Source organism: Anneissia japonica, unplaced genomic scaffold (genome assembly GCF_011630105.1).
Source record: "Anneissia japonica isolate Jap-2015-1 unplaced genomic scaffold, ASM1163010v1 scaffold288014_len389662_cov180, whole genome shotgun sequence".
NCBI lineage: Eukaryota > Metazoa > Echinodermata > Crinoidea > Comatulida > Comatulidae > Anneissia > Anneissia japonica.
Window position 1 is genome coordinate 14,268 of NW_022737244.1, and position 18,225 is coordinate 32,492.

At 33.3% G+C, this 18,225-nt stretch overlaps 1 protein-coding gene across 1 annotated transcript in view; it reads right to left on the reverse strand.

Moving 5' to 3' along the window:
• Positions 1 to 883: 883 nt before the first annotated feature.
• The window catches only part of LOC117117272 (autophagy-related protein 9A-like), a 19,184-nt gene continuing 1,842 nt past the window's right edge, over positions 884 to 18,225 (reverse strand). The window contains exons 2-23 of the mRNA XM_033261527.1: positions 17,894 to 18,082; positions 17,455 to 17,498; positions 16,719 to 16,783; positions 15,869 to 16,015; positions 14,329 to 14,464; positions 12,929 to 13,031; positions 11,513 to 11,612; positions 10,744 to 10,793; positions 10,349 to 10,433; positions 9,835 to 9,975; positions 9,475 to 9,537; positions 8,683 to 8,757; positions 7,766 to 7,875; positions 7,410 to 7,450; positions 7,039 to 7,173; positions 6,425 to 6,604; positions 5,850 to 5,933; positions 4,800 to 4,866; positions 3,648 to 3,736; positions 3,340 to 3,533; positions 2,891 to 3,032; positions 884 to 2,217 (exon numbers count right to left, since the gene is read on the reverse strand). Of these exons, the coding sequence (XP_033117418.1) occupies positions 2,005 to 2,217; positions 2,891 to 3,032; positions 3,340 to 3,533; positions 3,648 to 3,736; positions 4,800 to 4,866; positions 5,850 to 5,933; positions 6,425 to 6,604; positions 7,039 to 7,173; positions 7,410 to 7,450; positions 7,766 to 7,875; positions 8,683 to 8,757; positions 9,475 to 9,537; positions 9,835 to 9,975; positions 10,349 to 10,433; positions 10,744 to 10,793; positions 11,513 to 11,612; positions 12,929 to 13,031; positions 14,329 to 14,464; positions 15,869 to 16,015; positions 16,719 to 16,783; positions 17,455 to 17,498; positions 17,894 to 18,005 (2,376 nt within the window). The 5' untranslated portion in view covers positions 18,006 to 18,082 and the 3' untranslated portion in view covers positions 884 to 2,004. The remainder of the gene's footprint in view (positions 2,218 to 2,890; positions 3,033 to 3,339; positions 3,534 to 3,647; positions 3,737 to 4,799; positions 4,867 to 5,849; positions 5,934 to 6,424; positions 6,605 to 7,038; positions 7,174 to 7,409; positions 7,451 to 7,765; positions 7,876 to 8,682; positions 8,758 to 9,474; positions 9,538 to 9,834; positions 9,976 to 10,348; positions 10,434 to 10,743; positions 10,794 to 11,512; positions 11,613 to 12,928; positions 13,032 to 14,328; positions 14,465 to 15,868; positions 16,016 to 16,718; positions 16,784 to 17,454; positions 17,499 to 17,893; positions 18,083 to 18,225) is intronic.

Genomic DNA, 18,225 nt, shown 5'->3' on the forward strand with positions numbered 1-18,225 from the left:
CATTATTTAGTATAGTTTTAGGCACTTAAATTTACTTCGCGGGGAGTAGAAACCAAGTATGCAATTAAATAAGTTGCTTAAATAAATGTATTCCTTATAATTATTCAGTTTACTTTAAAAACAATATTTGATTAACAAATACTTCTTTGAAGTACACTAACTCTAATCAGAACATTTGCTGAAGTAAAGTAAGCCTCCCTTTCCCATTCATGAACTTGTCATTCAAACACACAATTGATCCACATGCTTTAACTACTGTTTATTTGCACTGTTTATAACTTGTAAAGTTATTTCATTTGATACTTTAACAAAAGTGAATTTTGTGGTTGTCTATGAGTTGCATATTTTGGTAGTTGAAGTACTGTGTGTATGTCATTCCTCTACTTTGTTAGTGGAATAACGTTTTTAAAACTTATTTCAACTATCAAAAAATGTTCAATGGCCATTGTTTTCTGATAATCTCTCAGTACATTATTTGCATCTGTTGTGGATTCAATTCTTGCTTATTACAGTATTTAAATATTTGAAGATTTAAAAAAAAAAAATATCATTTCTATTACTGAATTTTTTTATTTGGGCCATTTTTACATACTTGTCATTTGGGGCCATTTTTACCGGGGCAATTTTTACCGGGGCCATTTTTTCCTGGGCCATTTTTTCCGGGGCCATTCCTACCTACATTCAGCTATACATACATATATTTTTATATACCCCTCTTTCCCCACGGCCATGACAAAACATACACGACAATCAGGTTATATAAATTTTTTTTTCGATGAAATGTAGATTATGAATACCATGATTAATGTATAATGTTTATACAAATTTGTTTACAATACAACAAGTATGTAAATATTACAATGTCATTATTAGAGACTATAAATAAAACATAAATATTATATTCACAATATTTTACAAAAGAAAAACATGTAAATTTTAAATAATGCATGTTATTTTCTTAAATTCTTCCAGCGTTTATACATTATAGGCCCAATATCAATTCTCATAAAAAAACATTCGTAAAAGGCAACTGCAAGATACAGCATGTAATTAAAGAACTTTTCATAATAAAATTAGCTACAAACTATTAAAAAGGCTTTCCATTCAATATATACATGCACAATATAACTAGAGGAATCGCTATAAAATGATTATTACAATATTTACTAAAAAGAATTTAAATGCAAAAAAAAATTATATTAGTAATATTACAACAATAGCAATAAAAAAAATACATATGTTTAATACTTGGTGGATATACTGAACAAGCACTCATAACAATATCATAAATAAGAATAAGAACGCATTATATTTTCTGCCCTGAGACAATTAAAGACAAAAACTGAAATTAACAACTTAATTATTACATAATAAGAAATTTCAATCAAAACTTATGATATAAAATCTACTCTCAATGCGAAGACTTTATTAGATAAAACCAACCATAAAACATTACGTGCACCAGTATTTCGAAAAGAAGGTACGCATTGGAGTGATAACACATACTGACTTGCCAGACAAGCCAGGCTACCAGGCTGTGGTATACATCGGCACTGGCTACTGGTCAAGTCAGGCTACTATCAGTCAGGCCGCACTAGTAGTGGTCATGCCATACTACTGGTTTAATCAGGCTATCAGCTAATTGCTTACAAACTATCATGATAACAGATAAAGCTTAGAATTATTTTTCATGATTTCTATTCTTGTTAATGTATACTGTTAATTGTATGTTATGGCACCACAATAAATATTACAAACTAACAAGTCATGACTCATCTTTCTCACATGATTAAGCCAAACTTCTCACTTCAGTCTATGTAAAATCAACAACACATTACATTTTATCTATTAAGATTTATTTCTAACGAGAACATAATCTTGACCAATCTAAACTTTCCATGATAGATCTTTCACAAAACTTATACACTTACAAGACACTAATATAATAGTAGGGATTTTTCCCCAAGTTCTTAGATGAATAAATGCGATCTGAGGTCAAATGGGTCACACCGTCAGATTGCCAATTTTGGATGTCTCTTGTTGTGTGTCGACAAGCAGATCTTCAGCCACTACTGGTTCGGGGGCTCTTAGGGACATTGCCGGTGTCGTATCTTCTGAATCATCATCCTGCGTGTCTTGCCGAAACCATGATTCTCGAGGAGTACCACTTGGGGAACATTTTCCTTGTGGTATTGAACTTATATTGCGATCATGAAGCTGTTAAATAAAGTGACAATATTTGAGAAAAATCTAAAATATAAGATACAGTTAAGAAGGAATCAGTATCTTGTGATGATGCTTGCGATGATGGCGATGACAATCTCAAGATACTAGTACACAGCTGAGGGAGCTGTTTAAAGGCAGAGTTCACACCCACATGCATAGGCAGATTGAAGGGTTGGGTGGGAAAATGAAGGAAAAAAAATTACATAACAAATTTATGTCTTAGAGTGCACCTCAGTCTCAACCATGGATGGGGCTGAGGTGGACTAGTCCCTCCATCTGTCAAAATACCCCCCTCTATATCAAATTCCTGGATCTATCACGGAAATGTGTGAACAATTTAAAGACACAACACTTCCTTGTACACAGATATGGCACTCTCAAACTTGAAAAATGCATTACAAATTGTCGTAATTTGAAATTAAATACACCAAATAATATTATGCAGAATTGCTCTTAAAACCAAATGAAAACTGTTCAAAAATTGAAAAAAAGAGGTTTAAATGTAAACGGGGGGGGGGGGGGAAACAGCAGTTTGTCATGTATGTGAGGATGGTGCGGTAGACTGATTCCGTGAGTCTCTTGGCCATACAAGGAGGTGATAATGATAACTTTCGTATAAATAGTAAATGAATAATTGGATAAATAAAGAGTGATGTTGCTTTACCTGATGCATGTAAATTGCACTGAAATTCATATCTATTGTATGGAAGTTGTCTGAGGCTGTACTTGCCCCGACCATAGGCTGGGAAACCTGTAGACTCGCTAGTCCACCTATACTACTCTGTAGATTTCCTCCACTCTGAATACTGAGGAAAAAAGAGATTATGGACAATGAATGTGAATAAACTTATTAACTACATTATTGTTAAATATTACAAAATTAAATAATAATAATAATAACAATGATGCAAGATACTATAACATTAATAACAATAACAATAGTAACATGACCATGATGTGATGATGAAGATATTGAAGATGATGATGATAATAATAATAATAATTACAGCTATTTATATAACAAATTGCAGTTAAAAACTGAACTGAATGTTGAGAAGTAAATTTGTAAAATGGGTAAAAGATTATAAGTGTATTTAGCATTGGTGTACATACCTGCTAAGTAAGCCTGCACTTTCTTCTGAAATAGGGCCCTCAATTGTGCTTAAGCCTCCTTTAACCTTTTGTTTAGGCCCAGTTTGTGGAGTTCTTATGCCTGGAAATGAGGAGAGCGGGGGCTGTCCAAGTGGTGTCTGGACCCCGGCTGGTAGCTGGTTCTGTACTGCCAGGCTGCTTAGAATACTATTATACTACAATGCAATAATATAAACAAAAATATCTTGAAAATTTTTTCTTTTTTAAGTTTATTGACATTTAGGAAAGGTATATCTCTTTGAAGTTTTGAATAATTACAGTATACATACCCCTTCAATGGATGTAATAGATCGGATGGAGGTTGTGAGAGCTGTGTTCTGAGCATCAAGGTCGCACATTAACTTCATATCTTGTTGAGCTAAAAAAATAACATCAATAATACACTTAGTAAAATTATTCTGCAGCAGGGGTCCAAAGTTGGAAGTCAATTCCAGGAGATCTGCAGTGGCAGATCAAGGAATTCCAAAAAATGGTGGGGGTCCAGGGAGGGACTTTCGTAGATGAAGGGTCTAAATTTATGATTATGGCACCTCCAGATGGCTGAAAATGGCCATCTGGAGGCCATACTTAAATATAAATATAATTTTTTTTCCCTCCATTTTTAAAAAATAATGTAAAAAAAGGGGGGGGGGAGAGATGGGGTATTTTTGGGAGATTCTTGTGAGTGATAACTATTTTTCACTTAAGTTGCCAATGATGTATAGATTCAACAGATTCACAAATATTGATCATGTTCTTAAAGTCGGACACATACACTGCACCAATGGTCGTTGGCCAGTGTGATTCTAAGGAGAACGGCACACAAGGAGGTACGCTCAATAGATCATTTTAAATGACAACCTGTTGAGTCTGCCACGGACAATCAACAGAGAGTGTCGCACTGTCAATCGCTCACGAAGGGCGAAGATGGGTTAGTCGACCAATGGTCGTGTGACACAGTATGTGCAAAGCTTAAGTTTTAATTTAGTATTTCTTTCTCATCAAACAACATATGGCACACCCCTCACCCCACCTCACCTATCCTCTTCATGCCAAGAGGCACAAAAGCCCATAACATAATCTCTCCATTTAACCCTGTCTCTTGCTGCTGTTTTGGTACACCACTGACTTATAATTATGACAGATTAAACTACTCTAATTTTTACAACATGAACATTCATGAAAATATCTATCAGGGTTTCATACAGCTTTTAATTTTCACTATTTAGAGCCTAAGACAAATAAACTTTTGATTTGATGTAAAATGCATATCATCTTAAGCCCTGCCCAGACTATCAAATTTTATTTGTCAAAAAAACATGCGACATGACTAAATATGGTCATGATGACATCACATCATGACCATATATAGGCACATCATGACTATATATGGGCATACAACAGCTGTGTTTGTCAATTTGACAGGGTGGACAGAGCTATACCTTGATCTTTGAGAGCACCAATATATTTACTACTTTGCTGAGGTGGTTTCCACTTTGGATTTGTCATCTACGAAAAAAAAAAGAAACACACAAGCCTGATTATTATACTGTATAATGCAATGAAGACGTTACAGGTGAAGTGTTCCATAATGGCATAATAATTAGCTGTTTATCTGTGTCAAGAATTCACATTTGTACCTAGATATGAGAAAAAGTGAAATGAAAAAAATAAATAAATAAAACACATACTTATCATGTTCAATGTTTATATTTAATATTTTAATTTGTGTATATTGAATTATAATTGTTTCTATATTTCATATTATTCGTTGTTGTCATGAGGAAGCCCCTCAACAGTAGATCAATCTTATACTCTTGGGCAATCCTGCCATATTATAACTATATTTTTATACGTACAGTATTTATGATGCAATAAATGAAATGTCTACCAAGGAAAGAGAGACGGGCACTCCAACCTGCGAGCGCAGAGCTTCAGGTTTCAACCTTTGACCTTTACTATGTTGATTATGCTATTGCTTCCTTTTTTGTACTTTTTTCTTTTTGCAATTTGTCGAAGGGCCAACCGAGACAAACTCGAATTCTAGGTTGGTCCTCATCTATGGCTATGTTCTCAACACGGCAGCTAACAGTTAGCAGGATCCGGATCCTGCTAACTGTTAGCTGTCGTGCGTCCATACGAGAAAACCCCGATCTGGATACCAAGAATATGATGATCGAATCACTAGCCAATAAGAAATTGGAAATTGTAAACGCGTATGTGTGATTGGTTGATGATAGAAAAGTGATCACTTGGTAACCAAGAGCCGCTAACGGTTAGCGCTAACCGATCGAGCGTTCTCACACAGGTGCTAACGGTTAGCGCTAAAGGTTAGCTCCCGATCCATATACTACAGTAGGTCTCTCGTGAGAACCAGGCTAAGTCTTGTTTTATATGTAGGTATGGCCATAGTGAAATAAATGTACGATGATTTGATTTATGTGATGAGGTGAAATCATTAACATACTGAACATTGGCTAAGTAATGCTTACAGTAAAGTGCATGAGAGAGAGTTCAGTTTTTCCATCTTCTGCTTGCTGATATTGACTCGACTCTGTTTTCCCCTCAGACATCCACTGTAAAAAATACAGTAACACTGCATATTATTAACTAAAGTACATACCCAGAGAGTGTGCTCAGAGTGCCAAATCACATTGCTATTTGTTCAAACATGACACAAAATATTAGTAAATTAATGGAAGTAAAATACAAACTAAGTTACATTAACAGGTATTAATTTGCTATAAAAAGTTCATTATCTGAAAAAAAAATTTTTTTTTATAAATACATTCCCTCTATTAGTCTAATTTTGTGCATTATTCTTTCATAATTAAAATAGAAATTAATACTACTTAGTAAACCCCTTTACAAATTCCTGGATACGCCGCTGAAATAATCATTTACAATTTAAATAATAAAGAGGTATACAATAAGAAAAAGAAAATAAATGGGTATTACAAGAGAAGTGGCTCACAAAACATATACGGTACAAATTCAAACAACTGTAATCAGTAGTGTCAACATTTGTCAAAAGTATTCTGATTTTCAAACGTGAAAAATTAAGTACCCTTGCATTTCCATGTCTCCTAATATCCATCTCTGCAAACGAACACACGTCGCCAACACCTACTACATCTACTGTAAAATTATGGTAGAAATCAACAATGTCTAACGCCCTCTTCCTAACGCTGAAGCACAAAATGAAGGGCGTAACTACGGGACTAAGCAGTTCTTCCAAGTAATACACCTGAGAAAACAAAGTTAAAAATATCTTTAGCTAAATTACAAATAAAATAAACGGACGGAATACTGCCTGTAATACAGATAGATATAAAGTTAAAGCTTAACAATTTTTAGTATATTTATTAACAAGGTATAAGAAAAAATGTACTATGCAGGAGTGGATTTGGGGGAGGTTATTTCCAGGTGTCTAGAAAACAAATTTCATCGGGATACTCCCCCGGACCCCCTGGAGTATGCTGCTTCTCAATCGTGCCCCCCTCACTTTCGGACGTCGCTGGATCGCCCCCCACCCACCATGGTTTCTCGGATGTAAGCCCATGATGGATATAAGGACACCCCTAACTTCACATACAAGATGATGATGATAATCATGATTAAATGCTTAATTTACTTATGGTGACAAATCCCTATGGTATGAAAGAATAATGCTAAACTTACAAATTTGTAATGAAAAAGTTGAGAGAATTCATCGCGGACTCTTGAAGTGTGAGCGTTTCCTTTCCAATTGTCCGGCATGTAGTGAATCTGAGCTAATATACTTTGTATTAAAGTTTCTGGACACCAGATTAAGTTCTGGGAAAAAATGAAAATTAATACTATTTCTAAAAAAAAACCAGAATTTTCTATAAAATCAATTATAAACTAATATACTGTAAATAAAAAAATTCTCTAAATCGAATACAAACTTTTAAATTTGTCCAAAAATTCAATAGTAATAAATTAGGTTTATGATGGTCTCTACTACTGTTGTTATTATTTATGTCACAGTTAACATTGTCGTCATCAACAATAATATATAGTTGAAATACCTCATCTGGTATAAACGTTCGGCAAACAGTCACAACCAAACCTGGAGAGATAAAATATAGGGAAAATTTGAAGAACAAAAAACTAATACATGAAGAAAAAGTCTGAAATCTTATCGCAATATTGCACATTGCAACATTTTTTTAATGTCTTGTATTGATGAATTTTTAGCGCTGTCTTATTACGTTATATGTTAGGGATGCATAATCATTAGCTGCTCTGATAGTACATAGCAATTATTGCAATCATCAGAATGTTGTATAGCCATTGTCATTTTGTTTGTTGTGTATTGTGACCTGAAAGTATAACCAAATGAATAACTGTAATAAAAAAAATTTAACATTTAAAAAAGGTTTACCAAGAAGTGTCATGATTGTGAGTACATGCTCAACTGTTAATACATCTTCATCGTAGACTGTAAGAATGATTATAACTGCTAAAATTGAGCCAGCAAAAAACGCTAAATTCCTACAAGTAGAAAAAGAGCGGTAAATATTAATGGTATAAATTTTACATTTCTAATGTACAGTTTCAGTCATATTCAGTGTGGTAGTAGCAACCCAACCATGTGTCCATTTAACTTACGTATGGAGAGAAGCAATACAAGCTAAAGAACGCATGCAAGTAACCAACTTTAGGCTCAAAACCCCAAAAATTTCAATTGGAAATAGTTAAAAATTTTCCAGATTATCTAAATTACATTTGACAAAAACATGTGACATGTCTAAATATGGTCATGAAGACATCACATCATAACCATATATAGGAACATCATTTCATTTCGTTTCATTTCTTTAGGCACAAGCAGCAAGGATATGCCCATAAGTGAACTTAATCACTGTCCTACATGGCATATCCATTTAAAAACAGGGGACTTAATGGACCAGTACACCGGGGTAACCCCCTACTCTTCTCGAAGGATGTACTGGGTTCTTTAAAGTGCACACTAGTCAAATGCGTACACTGGGCCTACGGTTTAAATTCCTCATCCGAGAAGACTTGTTCCACCACCGGAACCATTGGCGAGTGAGCCATTCGAACCAGCGCCGATATTAGAGCTGAAGGTACGGTGCCCCTGACTTAACCGCTCGGCTAATCAACCCGCCAATCATGACTATATATGGTCATACAACAGTGTTTTGATAGTGTTATCAAAGCTTAAAAAGCAGGATTCAAGTTATAACATTAAGTTTCTGTAACTATGAGAGAGCTTTTACAAAGAGATATAAACAAAATTTATTGTTTTATTAAATGAATAAGATAGAGCAAACATACTGTGCGATGACTGTCAGTATACTGGATATGAAGGCATTCAAGTATTTGGTAGCTGGCTTGTAACCACGATTTAACCTAAAGAAAAACACAAGGACAGGTAAAAATTATGAGGAAGTAAAAGAATTGATGAAGATGATGTTTGTTATTTTTTATTTGTTTGTTTTTATTTTGAATCCAAATACAAAATACAAAAACAAAATACAGAGAAATACAAAAAAAGACTGGATTCAGGACGACCCAATTAATCCAAAACAGATGGATTAGTTTCCATTGGGGTCCAGGTAAAAATTTACATTAAAGCAAAAAAGAAGAAAAAACACATAAAAAACCAGAAATTGAAATTGGAGGAACTAGGCATAACTTTGTCAATCTTTCAGATGCTGTTTTAATTTATGTTTAAATAAGTGTATATTGTCAATTTCCTTTAAATAAACCGGGAAAGCATTCCAATTGGATATGCAATTGTTGAAAAAGCTAAATTGTAAATGGGGTTTAAATTTAGGTAGGACAATGTCATGCCTAGTTGCTCGAGTAAAGTATTTATGGGCATTTTGAACATTGGTGAAATCCTCATAAAGATATGTAGGGCAGGAATTATTAAAGATTCGTAAAGCATGATTACAAGAAAGCTGATGATGAGGACGATGATGAAGAAAATGATGACGATGATGACTATAATGATGATGATGCTGACGATGACGAAGGCGACAGTGATGATGATCAAGCCCATAACCAGAAAAGTTTAAATAAAATAAATTTCATGTATTTTGAGTGAATAAAATTAATACTAACCTAGCTTGATACTCATGATCCAATTCATTAAAATGTCTTAAATACAGTCTTCCATAAGATGACCTATAAACATAATGAATTTAATCAGTATATAATAAAGAAAATAAAATCAGTACAGGCCTCATTCTAATAAGACTCTTCTAATTAAAGACCACCTTCAATTAAAGATCACATTTCTGTGGTCCCAATTTAACAAATATCTTTTATCTATATTATTATTTGTAACATTTCTTTACAATATCGATGCAATTTTTTTTACATGCTGCCATAAAGCAATCATTACAAGGTGGTGTCATAAAGTAAACAAAGAGAAATTTAGTCAAGTACTTATAAAACTAGAATAAAACTTTAAAATCTTACCATTTTCTTGCTCCAAGAAGTGTTGGATCTCTTTTTATCAAATCAGCATAATGAAAAAATGAATACAGAACTTGCCACAGCAAGATGAATGGACATAGAATAAAATTGGCAATACCAATCCAAAGTATGTGCTTGGACAATCTGAAATTGGCAAATAAAGTGTATCAATTAGCATCTTACAAAACATGCTACTACTACAAAAAAAATAATGATGTTTGTGTTTAAGTCAGAATTATTATACCAGCCTGTTACTTGTGATGATTTGCTACTGGTTTGGATGAAATAAATAAATAAATAATTAATGGCCAAAACCATATGATCCCATCCTTCCTTTCCCAAACAATTACCCCATTCCTACCCACACTTACCAACCCCCCCCACCCCCACCCTTATCTATCATTCAACTATCCTCATCCTAGGTTTAGAAATAGAATAAAGATAGACATAGAGAGAGAAGGCAAATAATAAGATTGCAAAACGTCCAAATATTCTTTAGAGTACAGATGAAACTTACTCTGCTGCCAACTTTTCTCTGTTAGAAGAACGTTTATACTCGTCTCGTAAATGCCAGTAATTCTTGAATGGGGCCCATGGTCCCCCTTTAAAATAAAAAGACAAATATATATAATATGTATTAAATGCTCAAATAAGCAAAAATATATAATTAATTTTATGTCAGAACATAAAATATATACATAATGTTTGAAATATGAAATGAAATTCCAATAAACTTGAAATAATATTAAACAACATTATTAATGAGATTATTTATATAAAACATAAAAAGAATTTTAAAAAATCATAAAAAGAAAATAATAACAACATTATAATAAAAATAATAATAATAAAATGAATTTTATTGATCAATGTTCACATTCAAAAGAGATAATAGGAAAAAATTATACTTACAAAATAAGATGATTTCAAGGTTATACTTCAGTCCATTTGATAGATATACACTGTCATTAAAATTACAAAATATTGAAAATTATTACATGTATTGGAACATCTGCAATATTATGATGGTGGACATTAACAAACACCAACCTTATTTATACAGACCATGTGATATTATCATGACCATATTTGAGGAATGTTGTGGCAAAATGGCTATGTTGTAGCAAAAATTGAAATTAAGTTATCTGAATACTCAGATACCTGAGTATGTAATCTTTAAAATGAGGGGTCATTCATTGAAATTAGATGTTTTAAGCCTAAGTTATTGGAAAGTGAATGTACAGCACTCTTTGAGCCAAGATATACATGATTTTGAGTAATTGCCTTCCAAAGCTATTTGTGCATACATTGTTTAATAGAATTAACTATCAAACTCTTAAGGTTAAATAAATGATTTGTTGATCATTTTCAGAACTAAGACTTTGGGATATGATTAATATGGCATTAAACTGTTGATATATAGTGAAAAACAAATTTGGATTTTTAGGCAATTTTTTGAGCTCCCATATTATATTATAGCTCATTTACTCAATACTGGTCTGTGCGACAACTTAACCATTTCGCCACAACATACCTCATTCAGGCATATCACATATTTTTGACATATAAAATGTCATAGTTTAGACAGGACTTAAGGTACTTTAACAGATACAAAGTTAAAATATAACCATCACAATTTACATACATTCTCAGATAACACAGTATAATTTCTGATACTTACAATTCTCCTAGGAATGGAACTCTAAATTTTAAAGGCAAAAGAGATTTATTGACCATAGCAACCATATAGTTCTTGAAGCGAAGAATCCTATGATAAATATCTGCAAAGATTAGAAATCAATTTAGCTTCAGATTGTTACTGTATGTTGTAACTATGAAGAACATAATATGTTATGACATTATACTGTATACTACAGTACTATACGAAAGTATAATACATACTGCAAGTATTGAAATACACGCCATCGTGTTGGGATTCAATATTTCGACATTAATTATGTCATCATCAGTACTATACCTTATAAATATTAACTACGCAATAACAACATTTCATTAATCAATTTCACCTGGTAATGTGTGCAGTTGATTTTACTACACACCTGTGCATGCCAAATTTACATGTACAGTACATGGGGAAAAAGTATTTGTATTTTTAATTTTTTTATTGTTTGACTATTTTAAACTTTGAGTTTATCAGCATTTTTGCTGTTTCTAAGTATTTATTCTGAATAAATAAAAAAAATAAATAAATAAAAATAAATTAAAAATATACTATCCAAAACTGACTACCACACCCTTGTCTATGTGAACCTCTGCAAACTATGTAATTTTACCATCACACATTGTTATGGCTAATGTAGAGGGACGGTTTGCTGTTTAATATTTATGAGGTAAAATCAAACAAATACAACATAGTTATATTTCAGTAAAGCAGTGAATTCTACTTCACTCGTTGTTGAATGATTGGGACTACCGCCCTCTACTTCAAACCTCAGGAGGTAGAATTCACTACTTCACCTAAAACCATGTTGAATTTGTATATTACAGCATTCACAGACCATGGATCTCACATCACTGGCTTCTCTTTAAAATTACATATCAAGGTTAAAATTCTCTTCCTCACTTTAAACACACCTGCATACACTCACCAACTAACACACATTTATGTTCATTGACGTTAAATTAAATTACTGTATCTGATCATTTTTCAATTTACGCTAATCCTTCAGAACTATTGAACTTAGATCATTTCCTTTGGCAGTCACTTTAAAATTCACTCCCCACACACATTAACTATTTTTCCTCTAATAACATGCACCGCACCATTAACACTGTATACTGGTCACTTTATGATGCTTCATAAATTATTTTTGTTCTCCACATTGTAAGTTTTCAAATGATGGGTCATTTACTGGAATCGACATACTATCACCGAAGTTATGGGTAAAAGTATAACGGTTTCTCAGTAGGCTACTAACGTGTACTTTCACATTCTTACGCTAACTACTCAGTTTAACAATTAGCGACAGTACGCTGGTTTTGGGAAAGCAAGCAAAATTAAAGCAACAGTTGTCAATGACATACATGATACTGAGAACATTATTAGCAGCAACGATTATTATCTGAGGGTGCTCACCTAACTCTGTAAGTTCTTCTTTGTGTATACACATTCTCTGTTCAATCTGAACTCGTTGAACTCGCTGAAGCACGTCATGCCAAGTGTGATTTGGCAAATCATCCTGTGATCAAAAAGTAATGGCACTTATTTAATTTATAAATATTAATGAGCTTCATGATTATCAATAACTAATTTTTAAAATATTATGTCAGTTACAATTTGAAACAATAACATGGATACAGGCCTGTATGGATCTTTGATTGACTTACAGTAAGGCTGTGTCTTAACTACATAGGCCCTGATTAATGAAGACCGGGACGCATGCAAGGGAGAGTTTTCAAAGAAGACTTGTACACATCATTCAACAATTTTACGCACAATCTACATAAATTTACAAAATACACAAAGTCATGGCCAAGGAAGAGCAAGCCAGAAATTTACACTTTCTGGCCATTTATACTTGTTGCATAATAGGTTTCTTGTCAGAATGAATATTGCCTTGGTGCCTGATATGTTTATTATTTGTGTAACAAATTGCCAATAGATATTTAATTCCTAGATTCTTAAATGATTAATTTAACATCAAACAGCAGAGCTAGGTTATGCTTTTATTGTATTTTGAGAACAACACAGCTCCTTCTTGGAACAAGACATATTCAAAAAGTAAATCACACACTGATGAACACATCTGTAACTGTCATAAGGCTTTTAATCACTACAAAGTGCAGGTATGTGTAAACAGGGGTCGAGCACCGAAGTTAAGCTTCATGTTTGGAACAGTGTTTTAGTTCCAATTCTTGTATATGGTACTTAGTGTATAAATTCACCTAACACTGTATCTTTGGATAAAATACAACGTATATTATTCAAAGCAGAGTTAGGTATCCCTAAGTATTGTAGAATGACACCCCTGCTTCTAAATCTCGCAAAAGTTAAAGATATTATCTTATCTAATCAAACTGATCTCCTGTCACAACTGGTTGTTAACGACTCAAATTACAGAGTATTTTATTGTCACCTTTTAATTGCGAAGCAAAGAATAACATGTTGTACACAGGATAAAAAAAATAACATCGATAGGAACTCTTCCTTTGTATCTTTCATATTTATTAATGCATACAGAAAACGGTTGAAAAGTCCGATATAAATAGCTATAATTGTGTAAATCACGGAATCTATGACAGTGTAAAGAAATGCTTTTATAATAATAACATTAATACATTATTAACTTAACAAAATCCTTCTATTTTACCTTGCTTCATGGTTAATTCTGGATACATGCTTGTGTTTCGATCTTTTTAATTGTGCACTTTTTATGTACTTTGTGTAGTTTCTGTATTTCTCTTCCCCTTTGTGGGATTTTATCGTTGAATATATTGATTGATTGATTGATTGAAAACCCTAAAATGAGCACTTACAGTTTGAATCTTGAGAGCAGTAAGAAAGAAAGACCTTATTTCCCAATATTTGAAAGCGTTGTAGACTACACGAGTAAAGCGATGCAGCCAGAAAATTGCAGCTATTATTAAACAGATGACTAAAACTGGATCTAAACTAAAGACAGAAATATAACACAATTTAAACATGTTGAATATTTGGACTTCACATTCATAAGCGGTTGGCACATTGGTTGTGGCTTGGACTGCGGACCTTGAGGTCAGGGGTTCGAAATTCTCACTCTGCAAGTCGCTTGTGTCTTCGGGCAAGGTGCGAACCTTGAGGTCAAGGGTTCGAAACTCTCGCTGTGCAAGTCATTTGTGTCTTTGGGCAAGGCACTTTATCTACGTTTGTCCCTCTCTACCCAAGAGTATAAATGGGTACCTGGTAGGATGTTGTCGCATTGAATGTACTAGTTTCGTGTGCAAAATAAGTAGCGAACGACTAGGTATACTCCCCAGGGAGCAGAGAAGGTTGCACTTTGTGCTGGTTTTTTGCCATGGTATGTTATCCAGTGACCAGGGATAATAACGCTCAGCGCCTTTGATCATTCATTGGAATTGGCGCTATTAAAATATATGGGTATTATTATTACTATAAAAGATTCAGATTGCAGTTATTTGAACATTTTTTTTAATCAAATGGTTCATTCAAATGATATCATATTTTCTTAAATATCTTTCTTGTACTTTATTTTAATAGCTTATTATGAATTTTTTTGTATTCTAAAACTTTTGTTGCTGTGTTTAACCAACTAGATGGATCTCCAGTCAATGTACACATTGAGTAAATACCATTATCATAGCGCCATTGAACACTGCATTCTGCCGGCGATATTGGTGCTATATAAATCCTTGTTGATTGATTAAAGTCTACCATGAGTCATGGGGATATCTGGTTAGTCTCCTACATTCCTAGCAAGCAATAATTTCCTACGAACTAACCCCATTCCCACAGGGCCAAATGTTATCTTTACACTATTATAGCCAAACAGTAGTACATTTAGTGGTTTGAAGCCAGCAGGAATATTAAATTTAATTATGCATTAAATTCTGATGTATAAAAAAAAAATCCCCGGGTTAAAGGGCAGTGCCTCCGAACACCGGTCATGCACTTTTTCCAGCCCTGCCACAGCGGATACCTTTAACCTTATCAAAATGTTGAAAACAAGACAAACTTACTGCTTACAGATAGCTTTTCCACACTATCAAATTCTGTGTGACAAACTTGTGTGATTTGTGCCCATATATGGTAACGATCATGTCATACTACTGTACACCCAAATATGGGCATATCACAATTATTTTCACATAAAATTTGATAGTGTCGATACAGACTTGAGCCCTGTCCAGACTATAAAATTTTATTTGACAAAAACAAGTGACATGCCTAAATATGGTCATGATGACATGACATCATGACCATATATAGGCACATCATGACTATATATGGGCATACAACAGTTTTTTGTGGAACAAAATTTGATTGTGTGGACAGGGCTATTTGTTATGATATACTTACTGACTTAGGCATTGATCTAAAGGTTCAATTGTGTCTGCTATTGTTGTTTTGTTATGTACACCATTCACCTTTTCTTCACCAAACAGCACAGGGTATTTGACACATTGGAGCAGGAATACAGAGAACATCACAATGAATATAAATTGGCTAGAAATAAAGCAATCAATATCAACTGAAATAACTATTGTCACACCTATACATATACTACATCTACAAACACTACCACAAACACCTCACAACTCCCACCCCCGCCTTGGTACAGTACCAGGCAAAATCAAACCTAATTTATCAATCAGCCAATCCAGTGTTTTAAGTTGTCATTAGACAAATATAGATTGAATTTTTTATAGAGAGGGTGATCCTTTCAGCGTATACTAGAAGGTTTGCTGATATTCAGGGGCCCTCTTATGTAAATGAAATAATGTGATGCATTTATCAGTGAAGTCTCTTTATGAGGCTAATAGGGAATGGAGTTGTTTTTAGTCATGACAAAAAGTCCTGCTGTTACAGGAATTGAACCCAGGATTAGAAGGCAAGTATCTTAACCACCAAGCTGTTCAACTCCACAATTATACTACAATCTTTATTCATCCAAACATCCAAATACAAACAGATAAAAATAGTAAGATTAAAATAAGAGCTTGTGGACTGGAGGTCAATGGTCAATGGTCATTTATACTGTATAGTGCCTTCCACATTAAAAACCTCCTCAAAGCACTTTTAAGCCACAAGAAACTAAAATTTAATTTATGAACATGCGCAAACGCAAAAGGGGAGTAGGAAGGTGCGCATCCTCGATTTTGAGATAACGTCGCCTACTACCATAATTATTAAGAAGAAATGCACTTACACAAGTTCAAATATCTGTGATAACATCATGCATGCATAACCATGTTTTTGATGGTATTGGTAGATGTATAGATGCTGTTAAGGTTTGACCTACATTCAAAATCTATTACCTTCATAATATTTTTTAATGAGCACCAATACAGAAATATTGATACAGAAGTTTGATGGCTGGATTAGTAATGATTTGTTGTTTTTCAATATACTGTTTTTAACATTTGTACTTTATTCTGTAGTAAATATTCATATGGTTTGCCAACAACAAAGTAATTTCTTGTATTGTACAGTACTTTTGCTAGTTTTACAAGACCAATAATATTTTGTATTCTGTATTACAATAGCATATTACAAACCAACCAAGTCGCAAAAAATCCCTCTGTATTATATCCCTGGCATGTACAGTATCCCTGCTGTACACTATCAGAAATGAATATGCCTTTAAAAGGAAGTTATTCAGGAGGTAGATATTCTATGGTATTTTCCAAGCGAAATTTTCCATAATGTCTTTCGCCTAAGAATATTAACCAGGGACACAGTTTGGGGTAATTCTTTTTTATTTTTTTTTCATTTCATTTTGTTTGTATTTGTAATTTAAGTGTTTGATATCTGGACCACCAGGAAGATTTTTCTGGATTGGGTATCCAGAAAAAAGAAAGATTTCTATCTACCTATATCTAAACATTAAGAATACCATGAAGAAATTTGTTTAATAATGCATTAATGTATATATAAAAGGATATTCTAGTGAAAAATTCATCCAAATTCTCAATGTGATTCCATGGAGCTAGAAGATAAAATAAATGTCAAAATTAGTATAACATCCAAGATATTCTGATACAAAAAAATTATTTCAGGTGTTTTTTTTTTATGCATTTTGACAAAATCTGCAACCAAATACACACTATACACTATTAATTTTCTAACCATTATTCTTTGGCTAATATCTGGAGTTATAATTCTTCACAAACGAATTAATATACGGTATTAAATGAAGCAAGATGTTATTACATTAATAAATATAGTGGCACAAATGTGAATATCAGTAAGCATACTACAAAATAACATAATAAAATTAACAAGTGATGATAATAATAAAACAAACCATCAATAAGAACAATCATGTTTGTTTATACAGACAATACATCTAATTTCAAAATTTTAAATGTTATAAGTTATCACCTTTGCCATTATCTGGAACATGATCAACTACAAGGTTTCTCTCATCAGGTGGTGAATCTTCATCATCATGATAGGCTTCTAGTCTATGATACCCAGTCTCCAGGTGCTCCATCTTTCCCACCTTTGATACCCACCTCTGAGATTTCCACCCCGGCTGTCAGAAGTGCTTGTGTTATTCACTTTCTTGCTCTGTTTTGTTATTTAAGATCATATATTGTAAACATACAAATTAACCTGCAGGAAATTAGGGACTTCAGGATGAGTGAACAGTGGCTGATCCAGTAATTCAAAATAGAAGGGGCCCGGGGGATGCGGGGATAGGGGTGCTTTGA